This window comes from Gadus chalcogrammus, chromosome 8, assembly GCF_026213295.1.
Source record: "Gadus chalcogrammus isolate NIFS_2021 chromosome 8, NIFS_Gcha_1.0, whole genome shotgun sequence".
Lineage (NCBI taxonomy): Eukaryota > Metazoa > Chordata > Actinopteri > Gadiformes > Gadidae > Gadus > Gadus chalcogrammus.
In genome coordinates this window covers 28,812,028-28,837,465 of record NC_079419.1, presented here as the reverse complement: position 1 = coordinate 28,837,465, position 25,438 = coordinate 28,812,028, and the positions used below count along the sequence as shown (strand labels likewise).

At 43.3% G+C, this 25,438-nt stretch overlaps 1 protein-coding gene across 1 annotated transcript in view; it reads left to right on the top strand.

The window, feature by feature from the left end:
• The first annotated feature begins 919 nt into the window (after positions 1-919).
• LOC130387481 (F-box-like/WD repeat-containing protein TBL1XR1) overlaps positions 920-25,438 on the top strand; it is a 29,916-nt gene continuing 5,397 nt past the window's right edge. The window contains exons 1-11 of the mRNA XM_056596584.1: positions 920-1,133; positions 2,385-2,451; positions 14,359-14,461; positions 14,697-14,842; positions 17,185-17,437; positions 18,247-18,379; positions 18,573-18,714; positions 22,158-22,221; positions 22,308-22,405; positions 22,675-22,735; positions 25,025-25,146. Of these exons, the coding sequence (XP_056452559.1) occupies positions 14,404-14,461; positions 14,697-14,842; positions 17,185-17,437; positions 18,247-18,379; positions 18,573-18,714; positions 22,158-22,221; positions 22,308-22,405; positions 22,675-22,735; positions 25,025-25,146 (1,077 nt within the window). The 5' untranslated portion in view covers positions 920-1,133; positions 2,385-2,451; positions 14,359-14,403. The remainder of the gene's footprint in view (positions 1,134-2,384; positions 2,452-14,358; positions 14,462-14,696; positions 14,843-17,184; positions 17,438-18,246; positions 18,380-18,572; positions 18,715-22,157; positions 22,222-22,307; positions 22,406-22,674; positions 22,736-25,024; positions 25,147-25,438) is intronic.

Below are 25,438 nucleotides of genomic sequence, written 5' to 3'. Positions count from 1 at the left end.
ATGAATTAATATGTGTGACATTAATATGTCAAAGTAAAACATTGATCGCAAAAAATAAATTCCGCCAGTTTTGTCTGTCCAAGGGTGAAAGAGCCGCACAGGATTGGGGTGGAGTGTAGTGAGGATGACCAGTAAGGCAGAAATTAGCTCTAGTGGGGGATGGGCACGTTGTTATGACTGGTGCTTGGCTGGAGAAAAGCTCAAAAGGCCTGAGGCATGCATACATTTACATTGGATTTGTCAAGTTCGCTTAGACCATGGGACACAATTTGTATTACTTTCACGTGCAATCGAACAGGGTAAAAAACGGACTATACAAAGATAGTCGTTTTTATTTTTTATTTTATATTTCAGCTGGAATGCATTTGCAACGCAATGTCAGAGTAGATTCCTCTTTGGTAGAGGCCATGCATAACATATTTGGTCATTGCGCATCGATATATTGAAATCACATAAAATAAAATAAAATCATAACTATGGCAACCAGTTGGAACACCAATTGTGTTTTGGTGAGCTAATATCCCAATTGGTAAAAAAATGGAATCACTGTCAACCTCCATACAGTAGCCTACTGTCACTGCCAACCCCAATAGAGTAGGCTACTGTCACAGACAACCCCAATACATTAGGTTACTGTCACAGACAACCTCAATCCAATAGGCTACTGTCACAGACATCTCAATCCAGTAGGTTACTGTCAAAGAACACCTCAATACAGTAGGGTACCGTCACTGACAACCTCAATCCAGTAGGCTACCGTCACTACAAACCTCAAATCAGTAGGCTACTGTCACAGACAATCTTAATCCAGTAGGATACTGTCACAGACAACCTCAATCCAGTAGGCTACTGTCACAGACAAGCGCCATATAGTGTGTTACTGTAACAGACAACCTCAATACAGTAGGCTACTGTCAACTGGCAGCCCATTTCTGCGGGTTAGGTCACTCCTCTGTGCCGAGCATCTGAAGCCGTCGTTAGCTTCTTACCGCCTGGCTCTTTAGCTTTAATATTATCAATAGTTTTTATGAGAATACAATTAATTTCGCGATCGAACGAAATGGATAACATGGTTTGATGTAATAAAAAGGAGCACAGAAGAAATCGTCAATTTAAAGATCTTATGCAAGCAGGTAGGGGATATCAAAAACACTGTCGTTAGCTTAACTCGCTAGTATTCCCGTGCACGCTAGCTGTAAGCGGGCTTTGAAGGCTGACTAGTTAGTGGAGGATATTGTAGTTGAATATGTTGATGTCTTTGCCACCTTTTATTCTGAGTTTATCGCCTTAGAGAAGCGCGAATGGGCATAGCTCAGGTTTGTTAAAGGGTAGCGGTAAACGAGGTGTTTTGATGACGGGCGGCCTCTAGCTAGCAGCTAGCTGAGAACACGGGGCTACGGGATAAAGATACCCCGGACCCCGACAGTATCTGGCCAAACATCAATCATACATCGGTGTTCTTAGAAAGCATCCGAAACAATTTCTGTTAAATAAGTTTTCTTTGGATATAATAATTAATGAATTTGGTGTTTTAGTCAAACTGTTTTCCGGTGTAAGTTCCTCAGTCATTGACTCATCATATAGACTAAGTCTTATGACGTTAAGGCACATGTTTGTATCCATTGGCTGAATTTAAGATCTCTACCTCTCCATACGGCCGTTTCTACGACATGTTTCAATAAGAGACAGCTAACATAAACCTTCATCTCATCCGTCTATACAGGCTGGGAGAGCACGCTGGTTCTCTCCATTCACTCAGCCTTGTGCGGGGGATGGGCATTCGATTCGCTACTGTTAGCTCCATGCCACTGTTAGCTCCATGCCACTGTCAGCTCCATGCCACTGTGGGCAAAATAATGATAATTGGATGTTGGTGGTTATTAGTATGTTGATTACATCGTGGATGAATAAACTGCGCTTCAGTAAGATGGAACTAAAGCTCTTTTATTCTAAAACGCCGAATACTCATTCAAATCCCGACCTCAGTTATTAGATATGCTCCTGTAGTAGATATGAATCCTACTGTCCCTAGACGTTTTATTTGTTTTTAGCTTGTGCGCGGCATAGTAGACTTTGCACAACATACCATTGCCTTCATTTGAATCACCGCGTACCAAATCGGCTTTAACTTGAAGTTTGGATGACAGTCCAAACTTCATCCAAACTTCAAGGTACCCATAATAAACACAACATACAATGTAAATGGTATTTATTGCTAAATTGTATATGTTAATGTTTTGAACCGTCTAGAGTGCAAAATAGGGGATAGGCTACATATAACGGAATGTTATATCCTGACATATAGATAATAATGTACTATTGATAAGATTAACCTGCATAGGTGATCCAAAATAGTATACTTTATTTGAATTTATTTCTTCCAGGGCTCCAGAATTCCCGCACAGGACCACATGACACAAGATGGACCTCTGAAGAACTCTGATCACATGGGTAGCTTATTATCATTTCACGTCTTTGTTGAATTAATAATTCCAATGGGTCATAATATGCCGTGTTCCATGGTCTGTTATTTCAGAATAGCAGACGAATAACATTAGCTGTGAATAACAGATCGTTGCTATGGACACTAAAACCCAATATTTTTGCGGAACCAATGCAATACTTCTTAAATCCAGAGGCGGGCCGTCAGGGCCATTAAAGCCTTCTCTCACTTTCAGAACAATACATTATTTTTATTTTTATAAAATATATAATCTTTCTATCTATTTTAATAATTTTGTTCACATAAGTCTAAATACGTATTTATTTGTTTTTCCTTCAGTTGCGTTACCTCCAGCGCGATAATATATATATTAGAGCCCTTATCCAATCAGATTATTTCCCTGCGCTGTCTCCGGGTAAAAAATAATCTAGCCGAGGCCTTCAGAATCCTGAGAGAATCCCCTCGCTGTTGACGCTAATGGGGACTATGTTGTTGATTGACATGTTCTTCAACCAATCAGATTTCGAGTATGCCGAGTTGGGCGTATCTTTTTACACGTCTAGGCCTTCTGGCTGGCCTTGTTGTTTGGCGCCATCAGGAGGAAAACAATAGGAATTACAACTAGCTAGCAGCGAAATTATATAGATCAGTGGTTCTCAAACTTTGAGTACCACCTTAGAAATGATTTGGCTCTCCAAGTACCACCGGAATTAAAATAAAGTGTGTAGGCCTATAACTACATAGAGTTTACACAGAAGGCATTAATATTAATAATACGATTTATTATTCACATGACTTTACTTGACTGAAGCAGCCAACTGTCTATAACTCATGTATTATATTTAAACACTTGCAACGGGATAATACTAACAATTGAACAACTGCTTCAATAGGGCTACCCAATAAATGGGGATATCATCTGGCATATAACATACCAGTCTATCTAGTGAGGTTATTAACAAGTATACTGCATTAAAGCATTCACAGCACTGAATATTAATTTTAACAACTGCAGTCAACCAATCATGTGAGGTAAATTGTACTGCATCAAAACATTCAAAGAATTGAACATGAATATTTAAATACTGGAGTCAAACAATCCTGTTATAAGCAATCATGCACAGCAAAGAGAGAAATCATGTGTACTGCGAAAACACTGTAATCAAACTATCATGAGTAAGAACAAGCATATCATACAAAAACAACGTATTCAGTATTAAAAAATACTGCAGTAAGTGCCATAAGGTCAGAATATAAACTATGTTTAGGTTTGAAGGAGAATGTACTCAGGCACACATTGAAAATTAGGCCTATCATGCTTAGTGAGAGGGGTGTGATGTCTGGGTCGATTGAGGTTAGCTTTAGCCTCAGACTTGGTTCAGTATCCAACCTGTTTCCAGCACTCGAGATGAGGGGGGATGGCATCCCCCTTTGGAATTAATATGATCAAAATCATCCCCCTTCTGAAACAGCCATCCCCCCTTCCCATCCCCTGTTATTTTATCAATTAATGTGGAAATATTACCGCTATTTCATTATAGCGGTTTCCTTTTTCAATTCGGCGCAAGCAACGTTACTTTTCCCAGGGACAGATTTTACAGCGATACTGCATTCTCGGGCAGTATGCTATTGCGCAAGCACGCAGGCGTACTTGCGCAATAGTGCCTTTCACGAGCTCTCATTCCCCACCGTACGAAACTGACACTGGTAGCGTGAAGCAGTCTCTGCATCTCAGACATCGCTTCCGCAGGCAACTCTGTCCACTTTTCTCCCTTTCATTCCAACCCTCGAGCAACGCTAGTCTCCCTTCTCTTCCGAATGCATTTTAGAAAAAAAAGAATAAGAATCAGTTTTTAAAATCCTTAAATGTGATGCATGCCTCCGAATCGTGTGATGCGTCCGATCAGCTGCGTTTTTGGGGATAAAATAAGAGCGATGACATGACAGTAGTCATCGCTCTTATTTGCGACCATTTGCGACCAAGAGAAGCCTTGTCGCAAATGAAATGAGAATGCGCACAGCCTTGTCTGAAAGCGCAGGATATTCGCTGCGTCGCTGCATCCAAAAGACCAGAAATGTCTGGCCTCTGAAGGCAGACTTCAACGTCTCGTCACAGGACGATTTTGCAAAATATTTGCTTCCCCTACTCGTCGTCACAGCAGTTAGTCAATGCAGGTTTAAGATCATGCTTATGATGGGTACATGCACTTTTATTTTTTAACGCTTGCTTCAACTTCAAAAAATTGCTTCAAAAAATCGTTCATACTCCGCGTACCACTAGAGGGCGCTCGCGTACAACCAGTGGTACGCGTACCACAGATTGAGAACGGCTGATATAAATCATTAAGTTCGATTTTTTTAGATTAGATTCACTTTACAATGGATGACAGAGGAGGAGGACTGGATATAGCGGCCGACTTGTTGAAAAAGTCTTTTTCGAGAAAGAATTTCTCAGAAAAGCTAGAAATTGTGAAACAGGGACGACCAACACCGCAGCTAGCTGCTCTGACCCAGCCGGGCAAAGGATTTGTGCGGCACTTTCATCAGGCAACTACGAGAGGTATAGTTGGCTGACAGTGTCAAGTGGTCATTGTAATCTGTATTGCTGGGAATGCTTGCTATTTGCAACGGATCAGTGCGAATTATAAATATGTGCACTTTATTTTGGAAGTATAGACCGTCGCTATTCCCATTGAAACAAATGGCGCGGTGCTTATTCTTCAAAACGAAAGCTTGTAAATTGTAAAAAATGATTTAAACTGTAATCAGACAACGGTTTTCGTTTACAAATTTTTCCTAAACGTTTATGATTTACTAACCGGTTACACGTGTACCCCTAGTTTGTCTAGTGAAGAAACGAACGAGTCCGGTAGAATAAACTACCCATCCTGTCAATAATCGGTGGCCGCTTCATTCCGACCTGTAAGCAGACCAACTGCCGGTCAAAGCACACAAAACACTAGAGACAGGAGTCACACAGGCTATTTTTGCGCGCTTGGCCCACTCTGGATAAATGTCGTTCATATTCATATCGCATATGAGGACTTCGCAGGCTGTGGAGAAATGCAATCCTCCGTAGCCACGGAGAGCTGTCATCACAGAGCGGGCATCTCGTTGCAGATTTACGGCATCGAAAAGAGGAGCGGAGTCAGCAGACTATTATTAAAACAGATTATTAGCAAATTTCAATCTGACAATTTGACCGAAGGGATACAATTTTGTCTGACATTTAATTTTTCTATTACCGGACAAAGCAAACCCTGGCACTAACAGCTCATATCACGTGGCTGGATCTGGACTGGAAGGATAATGGGAGTTAGAAAGGGCATGTCGCGCTTCTGCCTTCTCACACCGCGAGACAGGTTCGTGGCTTGAGTGTTGCGATTTCGGTTTCGATACGCATATCGTTACAGCCCTAATATATATATATATTTTTTTTATATATATTGGTAGTCAAGGTGGGGCCCTATTGTTGTTAAGGCGGCCGCTGTGTGTTTGGAAATAGAAAAGCAGCCTAGTCCCTGGTGAGAGCCTCAATGCATGAAGTCACACGTTGCTGTGCGTGACTGGTCTTACTCGTGAAAGTCAAGCTGGGGTCAAGTTTGTCCTTACAATAATAGGAGAAGGGGAAGGGGAATACGCTGAATTGATGGCCTCTTAGATACTACTTATATATCCATTTCTTATTTTTATTTTATTTATTATGTGGACCAGGCTGCCCTGTTTTCTCACTGTTCGGGCTATTGTTGCTCGTGATGGTTGAGTGAATGGATGCATTCACCCTTTTACAAACACCTAAGGTATAGAACCGGTCTCATAAAAGTTGGCACTGGTCAACTGCCAACTGCTGATGGCTGATTTTGCCTTAGCTCTTGAGCAATGTGCTTGGGGTCTTCTTTCATGGATTTGTGTTCTTGGACTTACACTTTAGCAGTCAACAAGATGCTAATTAGAAGGAAGAATTAGAAGGAAGATAGCAGAGAGAGAGGTCATGTTTCCCGAAGCTCCGCTAGGCATTGGAAAAAACTACTTAATTCATCGTTCAGATCTACTTTATCTTATTTTATTTACCTAACAGTATATAGTTTGTTTCCGTCGTCCTCAATCGCTCGATTCAACAATACATTTTGGCACTTTTTACTCCCGGATCAGACCGAAGAAAAAGCCTTGGACTTTCCTATCGCCAACATGCCTCTGTATTCGGATATCTCAGGCACGGAGACTTGGAAATGCACAGACTGCGCCAAACTGAAACAGTCATTGGCTTTAATTGAAACGAGACTAGCAGCAGTAGAAAAATGCAAAGGACTATCACAGGATACAGTGCCGATGGGTGAGTTTGCTGAGCTCACTCAGATACAGCAAGGTGATCAAAGCTACACTGTATCCTTCCCGAAGCTGGACAAGAGAGAGACAGTTCCAGCTGCGTCTCACTGGCTCAGAGTCGGCGCTAAGCCAAAGCAACATACCAAAGTGAATCAGCAAGTTCACTCAACACCAAATGCTAAGCTACCCAAAGCTAAAGTTATCAGCCCGATTAGCCCGTCACTCAAATCAACCCTGCCACTGAAGAACCGGTTCCTGCCACTTCAAGAGTCCACGAACGCGCCTGCCACCGATGCACCCCTGAGCCCCGAGATGCGTCCGGACGGACAGTGCGGACAGAGACGGAACAACCAGTCGCCACGGAGGCGGGCTGCGCATGTGTCTGCCACCGTCCAACAAGGGCCCATCTCAGAGAAAGCAGATGAACCAGACACTCTGATTATAGGAGACTCAACTATCAAGGATATAACCGGTAAGAAGATCAAAACATGCATCTTCCCATATGGAATGGTTAGTGATATCAACCATAAACTAGCCAAAGTCATATTGGAGAACCCCAAAATCTCAGATTATTGTGCATGCAGGATTTAATGATGTTCAAAGAGAACAGTCAGAACTTCTGAAGAGGGATTACACTGATCTATTGGATACACAGGACAAAATACACATCAAGTCTTCCATCAGTGGACCCATACCAACAGTTGACAGGGGAATAAACAGATTCAGTCGTCTACTTGCACTGAATACATGGCTTTCCAGAGTCTGCAATGAAAGAGGAAGGGACTTTATTGACAATTTCAACTTATTCTGGGAGCGCAAATATCTTTTCAGAGCAGATGGCCTAGGGCTGTCGCAATAATCGCAAAAATGAAATATCGCGATATTTAGAGCACACTGCGGTAGATAATGGGCCATCGCGATCACCGCATATGACCTGGTGCGGGTTGCGCGTTCATGAAACTGACCGTGGAATTCTAGAATGAAACGTGCGTTGCCATGATACCCATTCATTAACGTTCATTCATTTAGTTACGCAGTGATGTTGCTAGGTACGCGTCCTGCGTCGCTGACGCATTAAAATCTGAAAGGACGCACTAAACTCACTATCCATGCGTCCCGGGGACGCATCTCATTTTCCCCATGAAAAACGAAACATTGTGAACATTAAACAACTCGTGTTTAATCACAGTAACTGGCCAAAGAAAGCTTCTTGTGAGCAGACCGGACAAGCGCTGTTTCAACCCTCTGCGCATCTACTCGGCGCAGACGTGATCCCCTGTACAAAGTATCGCGACATGCTAATTTAGCCGCTACCAAAACAACTAGCTCGTCACCGCTGATTTCATTTCAACAATTAAAAATACGAACTTCATAGTAAATAAACCCACGTTTCCACTGCTTGATGCTGTGCTCAATCGTGTTGAACGTTTAGGGGACGTGCTGTAATGAAATAAATGAAACATATTCCGGTGGTGGTGATGAAAACTACATTGAACGGCAGCCGCCATATTGTTATGCCCAAACGGCGCCTGCGCATACATCGCGCTTCCAACGAGATTTTTAATAACCTTTTTTAAATTAAGCAATAAGCCCCAAGAGGCCGTGCTTTGCGCCGATTTTAGAACAGGTAAGGGGAGTTGTTCGGCACTACACAAAGTAAAGTCATATAAATATAAATTTAGTAACAAAAGTACTGTTGGCAAAGTGGTGACGTATTCTCCATGGCAACTGGTTCCATACAAACCTTCAGCTCCGTTGTGTCCGAAAAGTTCGCTGACAGAACTCCGGTTACGGGTGTGTTTTGAATTTAAATGTGCATTATCTCGCTTAAACGGCATTTTAAAAAATTGTGCAATAATATTGCATACCGCGATATTGCGCCCCCTGTTTTCACCGCGGTGAAAATTCCTCAACCGTGACAGCCCTAAGATGGCCTACACCCAAACAGGTTAGGCTCAAAACTGTTGAGGGACAATCTTCTCATCTCGTGTTACGCACAGGCCACAATCTTGCCATGGTCTGACGCACAGGCCACAATCAGAGCACAGGTTGAGAAGAAGCGAGACTACAGCCTCCCCCACACAACTACTCTGCCACTATCTGACACACAGATAGCAGACAGCCCACAGACCTTGAAGAGAGACAACTGCCCGCCCGACGCCATCAACACTGTGCCCTCCCCCATCGCTGATGCTGGCTTGGCGAGGAACGGCCACCCCCCTCCTCTGCACTCCCCCATCGACGATGACCTCCAGCCTCATCTCTCCCATAGCCACAACAACAACTCCAGCTCCAATGACTCCCTTTGCGATTTTCCAGCCGAATTTAAGAAACTGGAATATGCTGGCATCAAACTTGCATCTGTGTCAATGATAGCATCGCCACGTCATGGCCGCAGGATGCTAACACCCAGGAGGATGGCGCCCCACCCCCACCACCGTACTGATAGTAGTCCTGACTATTACTGAGACAAAAAAGGGTTCAGCCGTAGACACAGTATAAAGGAAGTTTCTCATAATCTGCTGAACCCAAGGTTGCCTACGTCAAAGCAGGGCAACTTTCGCATTCATGCTGTAACCACTAAGAGAGTAAACAAAGGGAAACTTAGACACACTGCTAACCTTACAAATCTCATATCTATTGCCTCCAAACCAAAAACAACCTTAAAGCCTATCAACAGCACCATCAGGATGGCTCTACTTAATGTGAGGTCTCTTAATAACAAATCATTTTTAGTTAATGATCTTATTAACACTTCTAAACTGGATTTTATGTTTTTAACTGAAACATGGCTGGAACAAAATAACAGTGCAACCGTTCTGATAGAGACAGCTCCTGCCGACTATAACTTTTTTGATGCATGTAGATCTGGAAAAAGAGGTGGAGGGGTTGCTGCTATATTTAAAAATGTATTTCAGGGGAAACAGATGTTATTTGGTGATTTTCCATCGTTCGAATACCTTAGTGCTGTATTGAAATGCTCCTATTAATTATTTACAGGCCACCCACATATTCTGCAAATTTTTTCGATGACTTCACAGAATTATTGTCAAGCATCTCCACAGAATTTGACTGTCTAGTTATAACTGGTGACTTCAATTTTCATACTGATGATTTGAATGACAAGTGTGCAAAAAAACTTTTTACCATTTTGGACACATTTGAACTGTCTCAACATGTGAAAGAGGCTACTCATTGTAAGGGGCACACTCTAGACCTGGTTATCACAAAGGGCCTCAATGTTTCTGATCTCTCTGTGACTGATCCTTCCTTGTCTGACCACTTTTGTGTTTTCTTTAACATATCTTTTATTCCCGACATACAGACAAAATCAAACACTGTCAAAAAACGGTATATCAATGAAGATTCTAATGTACTTTTTAAAAGGGCCATCTCCTAGCTACCACCTCTAAACCCATGTTCTGCTGATGATCTTGTAGAAAACTTTAATTTGAAAATTTTGAAAGTCATAGATGTCATTGCACCTTATAAGGTTAAAACGATTTTTGGAAAGCAAAAGGCACCCTGGAGAAAAGCTGCTTCTGTAACAGCACAGAAAAAAGAATGCAGGAAGGTTGAACGCATCTGGCGTAAAACAAAACTTCATATTCACCATGATATCTATAAAGAGAGCCTCCGTGCCTACAATTTAGACTTAAAAAATGCTAGAGAAACATTTTTCTCCAATATCATTAAAACCAACACTAATAATGCAAAAACCCTATTTGCAACTGTTGACAGACTGACCAACCCCCCAACAGAAATTCCACCTGATCTCAATTCCACGCAGAAATGCAATGAGTTTGCAGCTTTTTATATTGATAAAATTGAAGGTATCAGACGCGCCATCAATATCTCCACGTCAAACAAAAATGTTGGACTACCACCCTGTTCAGGCAAAAATTACGTGGCAAGGATGGCATGCTTTGATGTTATAGACCAGGGGTGCCCAACCAGTCGATCGCGGTCTACCAGTAGATCGCCGACAGATCCCAAGTCGATCGCGAGGGGTGAAGAAAAAAAAAAAAAAATTTTTTTTTTATTTTTTTTATTTTTTTAATAAAATTAAATTTGCGCGGGACATATACGTGCGGTAGCGCATGTGCTGTTAACAGCAGTTGAAAGCCGTCAACAGTAGTTACACACTCCTAAACGTTGGCATGGCTGAGGGGAAACAAGCTAAGACCTACCACTTTCACCCTGAGTGGGAGGAAGATTATTGATTATCGTTGAGAAGGTGCCGTGCGCAGACGGAATGAAACCCCCACTGAAGTCCGTAGGTTCACGATACAACCCCCCCCCCCCCCCCCCCCCCCCCCCTCCCCGTCAACAATTGATCTCTACCCCCCCCCCCCCCCCCCCCGTCACAATTGTTTTCTACCCCCCCCCCCCCCGTCAACAATTGTTCTCTACCCCCCCCCCCCCCCCCCCCCCCCGCTTGAAGGTAGGTTTGCTGGTAGATCTCGGGAGGTTGGCTACTTGAAAAGTAGATCTTGGGTCAAAAAAGGTTGGGCACCCCTGTTATAGACTCTCAAAATCTTGTGGAAACTGTGACACAACTAAAGCCATCCACCTGTTGCCTTGATACTATACCTACCAACCTCTTTAAGAATGTTTTCGACTGCCTAGCAGTAGACATATTGCAGATAGTTAACAACTCTCTCCAGTCAGGCAAGTTCCCAAAAGCTTTGAAAACTGCAGTTATTAAACCCCTTTTAAAAAAGCGGAGCCTAGATGCCTCTATTATTAACAACTACAGACCAATATCAAATCTACCCTTCATAAGTAAAATCATTGAGAAAGTTGTCCTCCAGCAACTAAATCACTTCCTGGCATCAACTGGTTGCTATGACACCTTCCAATCAGGATTTCGACCCCTGCACAGCACTGAGACCACCCTTATTAAAGTTGTAAACGACATCCGTCTTAACACAGACTCTGGCAAAACCTCAATACTAATGCTACTTGACCTCAGTGCTGCATTCGACACTGTAGACCATACATTACTTCTGGAAAGGTTAGAAAACTGGGTGGGGCTTTCAGGCAATGTCTTAAATTGGTTCAGGTCCTACCTACAAAATAGGAACTACTTTGTTTCCATTGGCGACTTTGTATCAGAATCAACCAACATGACATGTGGAGTCCCACAAGATTCGATCTTAGGACCCTCTTTATTCAACATCTACATGCTCCCACTAGGGCAAATCATGCAAAATAACAATATTGACCATCATTGCTATGCTGATGACACGCAATTCTATGTATCGCTATCACCAAATGACTATCGGCCCATAGATCTGCTGTGCCAGTGCATTGAGCAAGTGAAGGAATGGATGTGCCGAAATTTCCTTCAACTAAATGAGGACAAAACAGAGATAATTGTATTTGGTTCTAAAACGGAAAGGCTTAAAGTAACCCAACACCTTCACTCTCTGTCCCTGAAAACCTCAATCAAAGCCAGAAATCTAGGGGTTATCATGGATTCAGATTTACATTTTGACAGTCACATCAAATCAGTTACAAAATCGGCATATTATCACCTTAAAAATGTAGCAAGACTTAGAGGGCTCATATCCACCGAAGACTTACAAAAACTTGTACATGCCTTTATCACTAGTAAGCTTGATTACTGCAATGGTCTCCTCACAGGTCTCCCAAAACAAACTCTGAGGAAGCTTCAGCTTGTTCAGAATGCTGCTGCTAGAGTTCTAACAAAGACCAAAAAATTTGATCATATTACACCAATTCTGAAATCGTTACATTGGCTTCCTGTAGGTCAGAGAATTGATTTTAAAATCATGTTGCTAACCTATAAATCCCTACATGGTTTAGGCCCAAAATATTTAACTGATATGCTTCCACTACATCAGCCTTCTAGACCACTAAGATCCTCTGAGACCAATCTGTTAATTATCCCCAGAGTAAACACAAAACATGGGAAAGCAGGATTTAGTTACTATGCAACAAATAGCTGGAATAAACTCCCAGAGGATTTAAGACTTGCCCCAACTCTGAGCACCTTTAAAACAAGACTGAAGACTTTCATGTTTGCTATAGCCTTCTGCTAAAATCTTAAATAATAATAATAATAATACATTTAATTTAGAGGCGCCTTTCAAGACACCCAAGGTCACCTTACATAGCATATAGTCATCATACATTTTTTAAAAAAACAAGACATTGTGGAAAAAATAAATAAATAAACATAAGCAATAAGAAATAAATAAAACAAAAACAAGACAAAACAAAACAAAGAAAAAAAAAAAATAATCAAAACAGTGATCAGTTAGACGTTGTGTGCGAGTTTGAACAGGTGAGTTTTGAGTTGTGACTTGAAGGTTGTAATGGTGCTGTAATACATTGTGCAAAATACATTGCACTTTCTAAAAAGCTTTTTAACTTTTCTATTTTAATACTAAAATGCCTTTTTCTATTTTACCCATTTCTTTGCATATGTTTTTCTTTTACTTATCTATTATTTTATTTTATTGTATGACAATGTTTATATGTGAAGCACTTTGAGTCTGCCTTGTGTATGAAAAGTGCTGTATAAATAAAGTTGCCTTGCCTTGCCTTGCCTTGCCTAAGCAAATATAGACCCAGGAAAGAATCGTAGTTGGGGTGTCCCAGCAGAAAGGTTCTGGGTTTGGAGCCGTGTCTCCAGTCTACCTGTAGGCATCCTTGAGCAAGAGGCCTAACCCTTAGTGGTTCCTGAATGGCCTGTCCCTTTTGATATAACCCTCTGATACATTAATAAAAAATAAATTAATATTTTAGTATCAACAAACAGCAGTCTAATTCATAGCTTCTCAAACTCTTCAATATTCCTGTTCACTCTCATCTTGGTATTATTGGCCTGATTCTCACCGTAAGTTTCCAGGAAAGCCGTAAGTAGTAGCTCCCTGCTGTTAGGAGGCAGAGTGGAGAAGGGAAAGTTCTGACTATCCAACTGTCCATTATGACGCTCCTGGACCTCCATTCAAACTCAGCCACTTGTTTATTTTCCACCAGTCCTTTTTAAACCGTCCCTGGTTCTGCCTTACAAAACACCAGGCTGTATCCACAGTGTGTTGGCGGACCGTGGATACAGCCTGGTGTATCCACTTGCTCCTCCAGCGCCCACTTCCTCCTTGAACAAATGGCCAGTAATTACTTCCAGTTGTGAGCTAGTAATTGTATCTCATCCCCTCCCCAGTGCCAGCATGGCCCCGCTATCCCCCACAACGGCTGCCTTCTGTCTTGACAGTGCTTTATGTCTTTAGTGTCTTCTCCATTAGCTTCAGTCGTTTCGTCCCGTTTCTCTGTATCGCTATGTACAGTTTTGTCTTGCATGTTGTATTTGTATACTCTTATATAATCTGCCACAGCAGCCATTTGTAATTCCTCGACTCTGTTTTAAGATATTGCAAATACCGGACACACAGACAGACGCATACACATATACTCACAAATGCAACATATGCACAAACACAAGGCAAGCCTCTGCCTTAAAGTATTTTGCTTGTGTTTAATACTATATGTCTAAAAATGAAATTGTATGTTTATCTGTATGTGTTCTAATTCTACTGCTTCTCTCTTTTCTGACCCAGGCTCCTATGCAGCGCTGTCACATGGTTTAACCACCAGGACTAACAATGAGCATAAGCAGTGATGAGGTCAACTTCCTGGTGTACAGATACCTGCAGGAGTCAGGTAGGAACCGCCTGCTTGGAAGAAGAATTGATCGTCGCTGTTCACCCAATATTCATACCGTCAAAAGATCAGAAAGGGGCTCTGATCTGCATTTCAACCTTCATATCTCATGTGTTCATGCGTCATTAATAATAGATGGACTTATGGGGACTCTAGATCATCTTTATCACAACCCTCTGTCTCCTTCTGCTTATTCCTGTCTATCACCATCTCTTGGCTTCCTTACCCCTCTCAGGCTTCTCCCATTCAGCGTTTACGTTTGGCATAGAGAGCCACATCAGCCAGTCCAACATCAATGGAGCCCTGGTGCCCCCGGCAGCGCTCATCTCCATCATCCAGAAGGGCCTGCAGTATGTGGAGGCCGAAGTCAGCATCAACGAGGTCCGTAGCTCCCCCACCCCCTCCGTTTCTCTTCTTTTGAAGTAGCGGCATACAGTGTCTATTCTGTGTCCAGGGCCCATTGTAGGGCCCTATGAAATCCGTTTTATTTTTTTCCAAATCCGTTTTTTCCGTTTTAATTTTTTATGAATTCCGTTTTTACACTTAAAGCAATTTAAATCATCAAAACGAGTGTCAAATAAGTGCGAACGAATACAATTCTTACAATTTAATCAGATAGAAGACTACATTTATAAAAACATCCCTACATTGCACTGTTTTTAGCGCTTCAAATGAAAACAACATGACATAAATAATAAAGTGCTTATAAAATCTTTTTTTATAAACTCAAATTGTGGTTTGAAGGGGCGTGCCCTGGCTACGGCGTTCATTGTTTTTTATATGGATTTTGGACTTCAAGTGGTCATCGCACGTATCTTTGCGTTTCCAATCGATAGTATGTTGACATATTCTACAAAACAGCTGATCACCTGAGTTAGGGCTGGGCGATATATCGAATATATGCGATGTATCGCAAGATGTTCTCCAGGGGATGTATAAAATGCCCCTATCGCGAACATCGAATATAAATTGGCAGGCAATGTTTCTTTTTGCCGCCGCCGGCATACTCGTTGTGCTTTCACGCGACGGGGCGACAAGATCTCATACAAAGTGAACGTAGAGACACGTATCTGCCAATCAGCGTTCAACCGTCAAACTCGGTGCAGTGCAGTCCGGGGTGAACTGCGGCACGGAGGAGAAAGTGATTGTTGCCGTTTGCGACTCCCGGGGCCCTATATATAATAATATATAATATAATACAATTGTTTATATAATATCACGGCCAAAAGCTCTGTGCGCCTCCTGATGGCCGTAACGTGGGGAGCTCTCATAGGGATTGGGCTTCTCGGGGTTTGTTTAACGCACAGCGTTCCCTTCTCTCGCTCTTTCCTGTGGCTCTCTAAACACACTCACTCCCCCCGCCCATTGCGAGTCCACGAGATTCTCATGGACGCGCGTGTGTGACGTAGTCTGGAAGGCGCGCTGCTGTAGGTGTGTGTACCTCCGACCGGTGAGTGAGAACAGCCAGAGAGAGAAAAAAGGATGGAAACTGAGGATTTGGTTTCGAAAAAGAATAGCACTGGATCCTTCGTCTGGCAGTGTATATATAATAATTATTATTCAAACTGTTAATAAATAATTAACGGTTTGAATAAATGCTGTGTTGGTAAATCTAACTTGCTGTGATTTTCCTTTTCTTATGTGCAAGTTCTAAATTGTTCCAATAGAAAGCACTAATGAGTTTAAACAATATGTTGTTTCATGTAATCTACATGCAGACTTATGTTTCAGTAATACTAGAATTATTACTCACGTAACATTATGCCAGACATGGTTGAATCGAGCATTTATGATGTGCTCTAGAGGAGATTCAAAATATATCGAGATATATATCGTGTATCGAGATATAGTAAAAAAATATCGAGATATTCATTTTGGCCCATATCGCCCAGCCCTAACCTGAGTGATAGAAGTGTTTTGGATATTGTTCGGCTCTGAATTTGGGGGTTAGAACCGAATTACGGGCGCTTCAACTTCTTCTTCGGCTACTTGTTAGGAGCGGGACCTATTGTATGCATTCCAGCCACCTAGGCTGGAGTGGTGGACCGGGGATTTTTTTTTACATTTTTGTGGGAGTGACTGCTAAACATTCAGTGACGTTAATGTCACCTGTGTTGTTTCCCTTTTCCCTCGAAAATGAATATTGTAAATGTGACGCGTGATGTGCCTTGTTCCTGTTACATGTTATATGTGCTGCAGAACAGGAACCTGCTGGAAATCAGTTATTTTACTGAGACAGGCCCGTTTTAAATTGTAACTTTGTTACTTTTAATACTTTCCTGTATAATTAAAAATAATAATAATAATAATTATCAGTAGATTCCGTTTTTATTGTCAGATTCCGTGATTCCGTCCGCGCTTTCGTTATCGCGGAAATCATAGGGCCCTACCATTGCAGAAAGGCCTTTCCTGTCAATGAAGGCTCCCAGGCAAACCTGTCTTTGGTTTTAATTAGAAAAGCAGACCTGGATGTGTTTTTTATGCTCAACTTGATTAGCGTTTTGTTACTTGGCCCAGTTAGCGGAGCTGAAACATTCTTATAATGGAGCTTGAACTGCCACAGGCTCCAGGATTCCTTTCTTTAACGCCAACCGCCCCACATTCCAACTCATGACTTCACAGCAGTTATTAAATCATCACCCAGTGATGACCTCGCCAACCAGAAGAAGACTTTGTACACTAACCCCGCCCACCTTCTTCTTCTTCTAAACACTTGGGCGCAGGATGGGACGCTGTTCGATGGGCGACCAATCGAGTCGCTGTCCCTGATTGATGCGGTGATGCCCGACGTGGTACAGACGCGACAGCAGGCCTACAGGGAGAAGCTGGCCCAACAACAGCAGCAGCAGCAACAACCCCAGCAGCAGCAGATGTCGTTGTCCGCAGCCAGCGGGAGCACCGCAGGGAGCCAGCCGGCCGCAAAGAACGGCGAGGGTGCTCACAACGGGGAGGAGAACGGCGGCCACGGTTTAGCCAGTAAGGAAGCGGCTTGGTGTGGTGGGGGGGGGGGGGGGACTTAATTCTTATCCTTGGGCTGCTTAGTCCCATTGTGGAAAATGTTGATGAGGCCATCCAAAACCAACCATTCATAATTAAATTACGATCAGATTAAGTAGTTTTTGAGCAACTAATCGTTTCAGCCTTATATTTCTATAATAATAAATATTATTATTTTAAATTATAAATTCCACTGAAGAAAACAAGATTTCAGATGGGGATTTTAGTGCGTATAACAGTGTTCATTTACAGTGGCCAATCTACACAGTATTTATAGATCTCAGCCCCCAGCAATGATTGGTCCAAACCGATATGATGACACCCTGTTCCCCCAAAGCCTGTCTGCCTTCAGACTAATGTCTTCTTTTGGCAGCTGCCTTGAAATGCAAAAGGGAAATGGGAACAGATAAATGTCCCTCTCCCTGTTCGTTATCTGAGGCGGATCATTATGTATAAGCAGCATTTTAAAGAGTGTACTTTGTTTAGCAGACTGTCGTGTTTGCCAACTTTACTATTTATTATAGTCAAAATTACAATTGATCACACACACGTTTGTTTGCATCACAATTTGTAAGGACAAGGTAGAGTCTGTAACTGCTCATGGTCGACTCCCAGGCGACTGTACTGAGTTTGATTCCCACCGTCCACACACTTCTGTAGTCATCAGAGTGCTAGATGACCATACCCTGCCTGCTCCATAATGCCTGTCTCTGAATTCCCTGTTGGATGGCGTTTGATTGATCACTGAATGCTGGGTGATGAGCAGTATACCCTGTGTGTTGGCGCAGACCACCACGGGGAGATGATGGAGGTGGAGCGGGACGTGGAGATCCCCCAGAGCAAGGCCATGGTGCTGCGGGGCCATGAGTCGGAGGTGTTCATCTGTGCCTGGAACCCGGTCAACGACCTCCTTGCCTCGGGGTCAGCATCCTGTTTCATCCCCTCACTTCCTCTTTATTCTCCGAGTATTTTCTCGGGCATGCTGTTCTGTTCTTCTGAATTAGATTTCCAAATGATGACTCAATATTTTTCCCCCTGTACTTGGCAACTTGGCAGAAGCAGACAAAGTTGGCGTCATTTTCAGCATGCGTTTGTGTTGTGGTTGTGTGAGCAGCTCTGGAGACTCGACGGCGAGGATCTGGAACCTGAGTGAGGCCAGCACAGGGGGCTCCACCCAGCTGGTCCTTAGGCACTGCATACGGGAGGGCGGCCAGGACGTCCCCAGCAACAAAGACGTCACCTCGCTCGACTGGAACGTGAGTGTGTGTGTGTGTGTGTGTGTGTGTGTGTGTGTGTGTGTGTGTGTGTGTGTGTGTGTGTGTGTGTGTGTGTGTGTGTGTGTGTGTGTGTCCCTGTCGATTGCGAACGACTGCACTTAAAGTTGTTGTTGCACAGTATTGCGTTGACCGCTTTGTTGCTCTTATTAGTTATAGGCCTTGCCAATGTCGTCCAGAAGCATTGGGGTCTGGGGCCGTTGATGACGCCCCCTGGAAATCTAAAATGATTATTTGATTAGCTTTTAATAGGATGGTATTCAACTCAAAGGCTTGCCAGCAGCGCCACTCAGCGGCCGTGGTAGGAATGGTTACATGAGGTCTTATTTGTCATTGAATGGATGTTACTGGTATCAGGGCTCTAAACTAACATTTTTTACTGGTTGCACTGGTGCGCCTAATTTTTTTTCTTAGGTGCACCAGCACAAAAGTTAGGTGCACCCAAATTGTCGACCATATCGCATTCAACACTGCAGTTTTACAGGTTCACGTTTTTTAAATAGCTGTCCATGTAGGCAATATTGACTTGTAAATGATGAACTAAGAATATGGTCAACCTAATGTTCTTTATTTGAATATTTGCACAAGAAAGGTAATTTCACTGAAACATTTTGGTGCTGTAAGTGCTTCACTGAGCTGCAATTTAAACTTAAAACATCTGAAGATAAATGAAATAAAAAGAAAATCTAAATTAAAAGTGCAAGTGTTTTAAACTGAAACTTCAAACTGAACATCTCATGGCTCCAGGTCTTATGGACTATCCTCAATTGCAGTCACATGCCCCTCTGATGGCCAACTCATGTAGTTTGGCCTTCTTGATCTTTGGCAATAGCCCGGGCTATTATTTGTTTTCTATCACTGAACTTTCGAACAAAACTCTTGCTCAGCAACGATGGGAAATAGCCTACTATCAAATGCATTATTTAAACCAGTATGAATACTACCGTAGGCCTATATGTTTACCAGGCAATTGAATAACGCCTGCACACACACACAGGCACGCACGCACGCACGCACGAACACGCAGAGTGGTAATCGGGAGAGTTGGGAGAATTCCCGGTGGCCCGTTAACGTTTCGGGCGGCGCCGGGTCAACGTCGCAACCAATTCCGTTTTGTCTAGAGGGGAGTAACTGAGCGCCCCCTCCCGAAGTGGAACAGCCCAGGTCGGCCTTAAACTGCGATGGGTCAGAAAGACGTAACAGCTAATGACAACATTGAACTCTCATGCAGGCTCGAACAGAGTGACACACAAACACACACACACACACATAGTTTTTCACCAACTCCGTATCCAGCTTATTCCATGCTTAAAGCACCCAGGCTACTATGCGGCGAGCTGGGGCTCTCATGTTCTCCCCTGCGGTGTATACCTTGTCCGCATCCCCTGCCATCCAGTTGTCATACGATTCATTCATCAGACTGGTTTTGAACGGCTGATTCCATGGATGTAGCCTACTTTGCGTGTGCCGTGTTTTCCCGCCGATGTGGCGAAGCTGTATGGTTATGCTGTTGAGAGCTTAAATAAATGCACGATATAAGTTGACTGAACAATTATTGAAGTTTAACATTTTGTTCAGCAAATTTGACAACTGACAGATGCAATATTGTAGCCAGTGAAAATCGCAAAATTCTGACGAGCATTCTTAAATGAAGTAGAATAAACAGGAATATCTGGACCACGGCCAATCAGAGGGGGGTCCCGCTCTTCATTATCTCTGATTGGTTTGGACCATGATATGTGCCTTTCAGAGTCGCAGAGTTTTTTTCTTTTTGAACGGCTGGTTGCACCGGTGCGACCTCAGATTTTTTTTAGTCGCACCATTGAGAAATTAGGTCGCATGTGCGACCAAATTGGTCGCACTTTAGAGCCCTGGGTATGGTAGGCTATTTGGAAAAAACCGCCAGTGTATGCTTGATCTTTAAAGAATAAAACCGAAGGAATCCCAGCCAGTGTTCACGTTAGCCGGCTATAGCCGGACATTGGCCGATTGCACACACGCATGGCCGGTATAATAAAATGTAAATGGCCCACATAAAAAAAAAAGAAAGAAAGAAGTTCGCATTTATGTATGAATTAATCAGTAGCATATGAAAACCAGTAGCGGTTCCTGGCCGAGCTCACCAGGGAGGAGAACACGAACGTGCATTCATGAACGCGCGCAGTGCACCCGCACATGCATACACATGTCACTCAGTGGCCACGCTGTGGAACGCTGATTGGTTGTCGTCACACAAAATTTGCGTCAAAGTTGAAATATTTCAACTCGAGCGAATTTGACGCGGCACAAATCCTCGTGAACGCGCTCGCCTGTGCACGGCGAAAGTGTGGCGCGACAAATCAAAACTTGTCGCCGGTTTTGTCTCACGAAAAATTCGCCCGATATGCGTCTCTACGTTCACTTTGTATGGGATCTTGTCGCACAGTCGTGTTCGGTGTGAACACACAAATCTTTCCCGACTGGGCAAAGCTGGCCAAAATCGCCAGTACAATCCCCGTGTCCAGTGTTCCTGCGGAACCAGCCTTTTCTCTCCAAAACAGGATTAAAACATCTATCAGAAACCGCCTAGCTGAGGAAAAGGTGACGAGGCTGATGCGCATATCGAGCATTGGGCCGGGGTTGAAAGACTTCAACTTTTCGCGAGTAGCGGGGCACTTCCATGCCATGAAGTTGCGCCGAAAGTAGCCTGCAAGAATTGCAATTATCGAATTAATTATTCTTTACCCGTTTACCATTTTTGCCGAGAATGGCTGTTATGTTTTTTTTGCCTAGGCTAATTTTATAAATGGCATTTATTGAAGCAACTTAGTTTGTGTCGTTTGTCGTTTAAATGTGGACTTTTGGTAATTACTTAATTATTAGTGAATAACGTCCGGAAGATATTCCAAATGTCCGATATTCTGGATTAGTGTCTGACATATGTCCGCCCAAGAAAAAGTCTAGCGTGAATGCTGATCCCAGCCCTCCTTTCAGGCTTGCCTCCTGAGCCTCTTGCCCAACATGATGAGCTGGCTAGCTTCAGCAGTCGGCCTGCCTAGCCTTTTGGAAGACTGCGGTCATGCACATGAGTAAAGGGCAGAGTCCGCACAGGTAGCTGGGTAGGGAGTTAGACAAACACGGAGGGGAGGCCTTCATTAATTTGATTCATGCTGCGAATCATATCGCTGAAAAGATGCAAAGACAATAAATAAATTACAACATAAATTGATTCCCTGTCTAGCTTTAAATTGTCATCACAGCCGTATTGATTGAACAGTAGAGCTAGTTCTTTAGTAGATTTTCAGGTCATATAACTAATAATAATAAAAAAAATCGTATATTATTTTGGCCCAAAATGTGAATGATTAAATATGAATATAAAAGTGAGCTGACCATGTCAGTATTACGTTAAGCTGAACATTAATCAGAAGGTTCTCTGGTTCTAGAGCGAAGGTACCCTGCTGGCCACGGGATCTTATGACGGCTTTGCCAGAATCTGGACGAAAGACGGTAAACCCTTCCCCTCCCGTACTCAGACCGTTCAGTTGAACCAGTGGCATGGGGAGCAGAGGAATGACCTGCTGTGTGTACCGTAGGGAACCTGGCCAGCACATTGGGACAGCATAAAGGGCCGATATTCGCCCTCAAGTGGAACAAGAAAGGAAACTTCATCCTCAGCGCAGGTGTAGACAAGGTAAAGGGTACAAAGTGTTATTTTTTATAATTTCTTTACATTTTAAAGCCTTTTTGTTTTAAAGCCTTTTCTAAACAAAATAAAACTGAATTACATTGAAAATTGTCTGTTAAACTAAATAATTGGGACATAATAGATTCAACAGCTGAATAGGATTGGTCACATGCTAGTGTGATGTGTTGAGGTCTGTGACTTTCTGCACTTAAAACGAAGGCTCATGTTATTATTAAACGTGTTTATCACATCCAAGTGTTGTTGGTCCTCTCCAGACCACCATCATCTGGGACGCTCACACTGGGGAGGCCAAGCAGCAGTTTCCTTTCCACTCAGGTGAGAACCCGGGGTCGAAGTAGGGCTGGGCGATGTGGACCAAAAGTCATATCTCGATATTTTCCAGCAGAAAGCCGATATAAGATATACATCGATATTTGTTGACACAATAACATAGTTGCCTTTGCCGCGCTCCATCTCGTCATTCTACATCGGGGGCGCTGCTGTGCTTTAATTTCTAGCCTGCCTGCATCGCTGTGCTCGTTAACCTGCCTAGTTGAAGCAAACTCAATCCTAAATGTGGGTGTAGGCCAGGGTAGCTAAACATTTTTTAATGAATCAGTCAAAAACAGTCGGAGCAAGATGTGGCAAATGCATTTGACGGACTCCATGTTTTACGCTTAAGGGGATTTAAAAAAGGGACGTGAGTGGAAGAGCGGGGCCAGGGCAGAGTGTGTGTGAGCAGCATGCCAGATTGGGCAAGATTTCCCGCCCAATCTGGCAAACCTGGGACCAACCCCGCTGCAGCCAGTATTGCCAGATTTTGTGGGAATTTGACCAAATCTGGCAACATTGTATTTGAGCCGAAGGCAGAGCGGGACGTAGAGATAAGCAGAGTGAGGAAATAGCAGGCTGCAGGTGCGGCTTGGAACTTTTCTTTGGATTCTTCTGTAATTTCAACACAAATGAACTATTTAGATGTTGACGATAGCGTCTTGTTCTTCTTTGAAAAAATATTGATATATTTAAAATACCGATATACCACCCAGCCCTAGGTTGAAAGTCGTTAAAGTTATTGGTCACCCTCTTGTGTAAAGTTTAATTTCAGCGAAAATTGAGGGATGAAGACCCATAAAATAACCCTTCCAGACATTTTTCTTCGTTGATAATCGAGTATTGAGCTTGCCCCGAACAACAAATTTAGCTTAACAATCTCGCCTCTTGATACTTGGCTGTTTTAAATTTGTTCGCGCCGCTATTATGTTATTTACGGTAGCTGGTAATTGACTTGTGTGGACTTCCTGGAAACATCGACCTACCGGTAAGGCACAGATTAGTGCCGCTTTTCCACCGACAGTATCAGCTGAACCTGCCTTTTTTTGCGTTTCCATTGCCAAAATCTGGTAACTGGTACCTGGTACTTTTTTAGTCTCACCTCCGTTGAGGTTCCATGAGAGCTGAACCGGTACTTTTGTGTGACGTAAACAGGCTGCTGGCCACTGATGGGCCAGAGAGTGACGCCACTGGACGAGCGCGACGTCCGAGCCTGACACCCTACACCAGGTGTTGTGCCGTCTGACATCGCAGCCCCTTTCCGGGTTATGGCAGTGTTTATATCCTATCATCACAAGATGAGCAACTTGTCACAGAAAGCGATGTCACATTTTATAGGCGACCCACAACGTAAGATATCTCATTCACGATAATGAACTACAAGGGCACTATAATACGTAATAGTTTACAAGTCAAACATGTATGCACGATGTGACACACAGAAAGCGCAGACGAAATAAGAGACGGCGCGTTCACGCGGAGAGGGTGCGATTTCAGACGGGGATTCCATTTCCACCGGCATCTGAAAATACTATCAGCGACGTTCAGTCCACAATAGTGATTGATTATTGAACGCTGCAAGATCAGTGCACAAGAACACGCTGTGGACCGAGACAGAGGTGGAGACGCTCCTGTGTGTAGCCCTGTCTGTTTATGTGTCTGGTGAATAATCATGCGAATCTTCGCGCATGCATGCTTTGTGAATCATGCCCACGTTGTAGAGGTACTTTTTGAGATGGAAACACGACGTGCCTGGAACCAACCCAAGTCATGCCTCTCTATGTCCTGGCGAGTTGAACTTCTACTGTGGAAAAGCGGCATAGGAAAACAATATTTTTTAATAACCGCCCGGTCGCTAACTAAGTTGTTGACGCTTAGTTTTATGTGTAGGGACCATAGTCATGGAACTGCGCTGGTTTGGTGCTATTTCAAGCAATATTAGTGGTTAAAAAAAAGGTTTGGAAGCGTTCGCTGTGCCCCTAGCCAATAACATTGAAGCCATTTGGGCTGTTACATTGCTCCGGGCACGCTGTATACTTGATTATTAACAAAAAAAAGTGTCTGGAGGGCTTATTTTATGGGTCTTCATGCCGAAAACGACCCTGGGTTCAATTTTCGCAAGAATTAGACTTTAATCTGAAGACTGTATTTGACACGTGTCCTTTAAATATTTAATATTTACCTAGCTTAGCATATCTGTATTTCAAAGTTGTAGCACGATCTTTCTCTCACTCAATCACTCACTCACTGTCACTCACTGTCACTCAATAACTCACTGTTTCCCCACCCCATCAGCGCCGGCCCTGGACGTAGACTGGCAGAGCAACAACACGTTTGCCTCCTGCAGCACTGATATGTGCATCCACGTGTGCAAGCTGGGCCAGGACCGACCTGTCAAGACCTTCCAGGGACACACGGTGAGCACCCTCTGGGTGATGGTGCTGCCGACCTCAGGCAGTGGGAGGAGGAGTTTCCTCTGTGTTGATTTTTTTTTCCGAGTCACTCTGGGAATGAGCAATATACTTGTGTATATTCTGGGCCTCCCCTGGCCCAGAACATTAATCAATCACATCGATGTATCAATATAGGCGGGCCAAAAGCGTTGCTGTTTTACCGACCGGATACGGCAAGAGTCTTACCTTTTGGTTAGCTCCACTGGTCTGGATACGTCACCCCTTGTATTATTCTGATTGGTCATAGTGTTATCCA